At 49.1% G+C, this 6000-nt stretch overlaps 1 gene segment (V, D, J or C); it reads left to right on the top strand.

The window, feature by feature from the left end:
• The first annotated feature begins 242 nt into the window (after nucleotides 1–242).
• LOC108176161 (Ig kappa chain V region 2717-like) lies at nucleotides 243–1545 on the top strand. The segment is given in 3 exon segments: nucleotides 243–320; nucleotides 443–798; nucleotides 1471–1545. Coding segments are annotated over 3 exon segments (486 nt in total).
• The last annotated feature ends 4455 nt before the right edge of the window (nucleotides 1546–6000 follow it).

Raw genomic sequence — 6000 nt, 5'->3', positions numbered from 1 at the left:
AACTGTCCCTCAGTGACTTTGGGTTGTGATGTCTCCTGGTAGAAACATGTGCAGTACAGGCAAACTTGTGCAGCCCTGGTCTGAGCTGGGACAGCTGGAGACAGCCCCTGGGTGAGTTCTGAGCTGCCCTGGGCCCTTCAGCTGGACAAAGCCCTGACACGCCCCTGCTCATTTGCATGTCCCCAGAGCACCGCCCACCTCTCTGGGCATTTAGGAGCAGGCTGCTCCCACCCCATGCAGGAGGCAGTGCCAGGCAGGACCCAGCATGGACACGAGGGCCCCCACTCAGCTGCTGGGGCTCCTGCTGCTCTGGATCCCAGGTAAGGAAGGCCAGCAGCAGGAACGGGCTCGGGCAGTGTGTCCAGGACTGCCCGTCTCTGCAGGAGCATCCTCTAAGAACGTGAGGATGAGTGTGGTCTCTGTGTTCTGTTTCCCTTCTCAGGTGCCACATTTGCAGCCGTGCTGACCCAGACACCATCACCCGTGTCTGCAGCTGTGGAAGGCACAGTCACCATCAATTGCCAGGCCAGTCAGAGTCTTTATTATAACAACTACTTAGCCTGGTATCAGCAGAAACCAGGGCAGCCTCCTAAGATCCTGATCTACAGGGCATCCAAACTGGCATCTGGGGTCCCAGATAGGTTCAGCGGCAGTGGATCTGGGACACAGTTCACTCTCACCATCAGCGGCGTGCAGTGTGACGATGCTGCCACTTACTACTGTCTAGGCGGTTATGATGATGATGCTGATACCACAGTGATACAAGCCCTAACAAAAACCCCCCAGGAAAGCAGAAGTGTGAGGCTGGGCTGCCCCAGCTGCTCCTCCTGGCCCCATCTGCTGAGAGAGATTCTCAGAGCAGCCAGGCTTGAAGGTCCTGCAGGGTCAGGTGGAAGGGGCCAGGGTGACTCCTCTGAGGCTCCCTCCTTTCCTCCTCCTTGGTGGCAGCAGCACACACATGACCATGTCCCTACTGTTTTAAGGAGGGCAATTATTCTTTACAAGTATTTTAAGCTAGAGCATCATTTGAGATTCATGGAACGAAAGAGAGAACACTATAAGTATTACAAGGGAAAATACTGTAAATACAGGTGATTATAAAATTTTAGGAAAGAAACCAATTTCATATCTACTGTTATTTAAAAATGTATTTTCTGTTTGAAATTCTGTGTTTTACACACACACACAGCCCCACACACACAGTTTCTGAGCTTCTCTCAGGTCTCCCACATGGGTGCCAGGACTCCAACATTGGAGCCATCTACAGGAGCTTTCCCAGGCCAAGCAGGGAGCTGGATTGGAAGTGGAGCAGCCAGGACTCCCACTGGTGCCCATGTGGATGCTGGTGCTGACTTTGGTCATTGTAACCACTACACAAAGCCCGCAATCATATCCACTGTTGCGAGAGCATAATGCAACATCCCACCAGATCCTTACTCCCATCCTCACTCCTCTTCTTTTTCTTTTAAGTTTTACATGGACACACGTTCAATTTATTACCACCAGCTTAACCTTCCAGTAAACAAAGAGCTCAGCGATGAGTGAGCAGAAAACCACTTTTCCTCAAGAGTCTAGACAAGGCTGTGAGTGTCTTTTTTTTTAACTTTTATTTAATGAATACAAATTCCCAAAGTACAGCTTATGGATTACAATGGCTTCCCCCGCCCCCATAACGTCCCTCCCACCCACAACCCTCCCCTTTCCCACTCCCTCTCCCCTTCCATTCACATCAAGATTCATTTTCGATTCTCTTTATATACAAAAGATCAGTTTAGCATACATTAAGTAAAAATTTCTACAGTTTGCTCCCACACAGAAACATAAAGTGAAAAATACTGTTTGAGTACTAGTTATAGCATTAAATCTCAATGTACAGCACACTAAGGACAAAGATCCTACATGAGCAGTAAGTGCACAGTGACTCCTGTTGTTGACTTAACAAACTGACACTCTTGTTTATGGCATCAGTAATCACCCTAGGCTCTTGTCATGAGCTGCCAAGGCTATGGAAGCCCCCTGAGTTCACTGACTCTGATCATATTTAGACAAGGCCATGGTCAAAGTGGAAGTTCTCTCCTCCCTTCAGAGAAAGGTACCTCCCTCTTTGATGACCCGTTCTTTCCACTGGGATCTCACTCCAGAGATCTTTCATTTAGGTTTTTTTTTTCTCCAGAGTGTCTTGGCTTTCCATGCCTGAAATACTCTCATGGGCATTTCAACCGGATCTGCATGCCTTAAGGGCTGATTCTGAGGCCAGAGTGCTGTTTAGGACATCTGCCATTCTATGGGTCTGCTGTGTATCTCACTTCCCATGTTGGATCATTCTCTCCCATTTTTATTCTATCAGCTAGTATTTGCAGACACTATTCTTCTTTATGTGATCCCTTTGGTTCTTAGTCCTATCATTATGATCAATTGTGAACAGAAATTGATCACTGGGACTAGTGAGATGGCATTGGTACATGCCACCTTGATGGGACTGAATTGGAATCCCCTGGTATGTTTCTAACTCTACTGTTTGAGGTAAGTCAGCCTGAGCATGTCCCGAATTGCACATCTCTTCCCTCTCTTACTCCCACTCTTATATTTAACAGCGATCACTTTTCAGTTAAGTTTCAGCACTTAAGAGGAATTGTGTATTGATTACAGTATTCAACCAAAAGTATTAAGTAGAACAAACAAAAAAATACTAAGAGGGATAACATATTAAGTTGCTCATCAACAGTCAGGGTGAGGGCTGATCAAGTCACCGTTTCTCATGGTGTTCATTTCACTTTAACAGGTTTCCTTTTTGGTGCTCAGTTAGTTGTCACCTATCAAGGAGAACAAGTGGTATTTGTCCCTTTGGGATTGGCTTATTTCACTCAGCATAATGTTTTCCAAATGCCTAACAGGGATCACTTTTCAGTTAAAATTTAAACACCTAAGAATAATTGTGTGTTAATTACAGAGTTCAACCAATGGTACTAGAACAAAAAAAATACTAAAATGAATAAAGTATTACATTGTACATCAACCGTCAGTGACTTGATCAGCTCCTGTCCTGACGGTTGAAGGCTGCGAGTTTCAATCCTCCCAAACCCTTTGAAACTACCAGACCTGAGGTGCACTGGCTCCCCCTGGGGGTCACAGGTGGAATCGCGACAGTTTTCAATCCCTTATTGAGCAATTCTTCATGCAGTCCAAAATCAAATAGAAAATTCTCATCGATTTGAATCAATAGTAGCTTCATTGTTTCTCAGAACTGCACATGACTAACAGTATCACAGTCTCCTAGGCATAGAATAATTGTAAAAAGTTGAGCAGAGCCCTTCATCTCATAGATCTCTCATTTTGTGGGCAGGGCAGATAAGAAACAAACATATAACGTTCTACACCTGCTCCCACTCTGCTCCACGCGAGATTCCTCCCCAGGAGGACTGCCATTGCTCGGGGCAAGCGGGCAGTGGGTGTCCAGGTCCACGTAGTGCATCCTCCTGTGTTGGGGGCAGAGGCAGAGGCAGAGGGATCTTATCGTGCAGTTCAATATTTGTGTTCCATGAAAAAATAAACTAACTGTAGTCTCAGTAATGGTCAGATGGCCAAACTGACCTTTCATTGAGGAAAAAGGTTTTAAATTCCTGAAATTACTGAGGAATGAAACCAGCCAACACACAGGTCAGTGGAAGAATCAGTGCCCAGGGTGCCGGCTTTGTGACCTAGCAGGTCAAGCCACTGTCTGCAGTGCCGGCATCCCATATGGGTGCTGTTTCAAGTCCTGGCTGCTTCCTCAGATCCGGCTCTCTGCTGTGGCCTGGGAAAGCAGTAGAAGATGGCCCAAGTGCTTGGGCTCTTAACCTGCATACGAGAGCTGAAGAAAGCTCCTGGCTCCTGGCTCCTTGAACCTGGCGCAGCACACCAGACGTAGCAGCCATTTGGGGGGTGAACCAACAGAAGGAAGACCTTTCTCTCTACATATCTCTCTCTCACTGTCTAACTCTGCCTGTCCAAAATAATAATAATAATAATAATAATAATAATACAGGATCAAGCCCAGGATAGGGTAGAACACACAGCTCCTCACTACCTCCGCCTCACTCCACGGGGACACAAATCTGCCATCAGTCCCTCCTGCAGCTGTGCCCCCAACTGCCATTCTCTCAGAGCCTCCTCAACCCCAGGGGACTGCATGTCAGTGTGGGGCAGGGCCTCCTCTGCATCCCAGACTCCTTCCTCTCCTCCTCCGTCCCTTCTCATCCCTCCACTCAATCCTACCTCTCATGTCCCTGCAATGCCAATTTCTCCCCTCCGTGCCGAAACAGATCAACCAATAGAAGCCTCCTCCTCCCCTCTTGTGTTTGATAGCTGACCCTGTGGCTGTCACATACCCACATTGACAGGAGGTCATCAAGATACTTACCCAACAGATTCTCTCTCAGAGGCACTGTGTGCTCGCTCAGCTTACAGTTAGCTGTACTCTGTGTGCTGTAGAATGGACCCCACGTGAGAACACAGTGCCATTGGGAGGATATCAGAGCCCAGCCACTCACTCAAAAAGGGAAAAGACACTGACTGCACCTCCCAAGGTGTGACCAGGTGTTCTCTAGAGAAAGGACTTTCTGCTACAGATCCCCACCTAACCATGAATATATTACACCATCAGGTAGTTCAGTTCACTTAAAGGGTTGGCAATGTCCTTCAGTGACTTTGGGAGGTGACATCTTCCGGTAAAAGCATGCACACTGAAGATACACTTGTGACGCCCTGGTCTGAGCTGGGACAGCTGGAGACACAGCCCCTGGGCTGAGCTCTGAGCTGCACTGGGCCCTTCAGCTGGGCACAGCCCTGCCCCGCCCCTGCTCATTTGCATGTCCCCAGAGCACCGCCCACCTCTCTGGGCATTTAAGAGCAGGCTGCTCCCACCCCATGCAGGAGGCAGTGCCAGGCAGGACCCAGTATGGACACGAGGGCCCCCACTCAGCTGTTGGGGCTCCTGCTGCTCTGGCTCCCAGGTAAGGAAGGCCAGCAGCAGGAACGGCCTCGGGCAGTGTGGCCAGGGCTGCCCGTCACTGCAGGAGCGTCCTCTAGAATGTGAGGATGAGTGTGGTGTCTGTGTTTCTGTTTCCCTCCTCAGGTGTCACATTTGCCCAAGGGCCAACCCAGACTCCATCCTCCGTGTCTGCAGCTGTGGGAGGCACAGTCACCATCAATTGCCAGACCAGTGAGAGTTTTTATAGTAACAACATCTTATCCTGGTATCAGCAGAAACCAGGGCAGCCTCCCAAGCTCTTGATCTATGATGCATCCACTCTGGCATCTGGGGTCCCATCGCGGTTCAAAGGCAGTGGATCTGGGACACAGTTCACTCTCACCATCAGCGACGTGCAGTGTGACGATGCTGCCACTTACTACTGTCAAGGCAGTTATCATAGTAGTGGTTGGTACCACAGTGATACAAGCCCTAACAAAAACCATCCAGGAAAGCAGAAGTGTGAGGCTGGGCTGTCCCAGCTGCTCCTCCTGGGCCCCATCTGCTGAGAGTGATTCATAGAGCAGCCAGGCTTGAAGGTCCTGCAGGGTCTGTTTGAAGGAGCCAGGCTGACTTCTCTGAGGCTCCCTCCTTTCCTCCTCCTTGGCGGCAGAAGCACAGATGTGACCATGTCCCTATTGTTCTAAAGGAAACCAATTATTCTGTCTGATTATTCAAAGCCAGGGTGCCAGGGCTGAAGCACTTGTTCCACCCGCTGGTGCTTTCCCAGGCCAGTAGCAGGGAGCTCGTTTGGAAGTGGAGCAGCCAGGGCTCCCACCAGTGCTCATGTGGGATGCTGGTGCTGAACGCAGTGGCTTTACCCACTGCACAAGCCCAGCCCGTCCTATCCACAGTTGCGAGAGCATAATGTTACTTCCCACCATGTCCCCCCTTCTTCCTCACCTCCACCCTCCTCTCTTTTACCTTTAAGTTTTACTTGGACATACGTTCAATTTATTCCCACCAGCTTAACCTTCTGGTAAACAAAGAAT

This window comes from Oryctolagus cuniculus, chromosome 2 (genome assembly GCF_964237555.1).
Source record: "Oryctolagus cuniculus chromosome 2, mOryCun1.1, whole genome shotgun sequence".
NCBI classification, from domain to species: Eukaryota; Metazoa; Chordata; class Mammalia; order Lagomorpha; family Leporidae; genus Oryctolagus; species Oryctolagus cuniculus.
The sequence above is the reverse complement of the archived record's forward strand: the minus strand, read 5'-3'. Positions and strand labels throughout refer to the sequence as shown.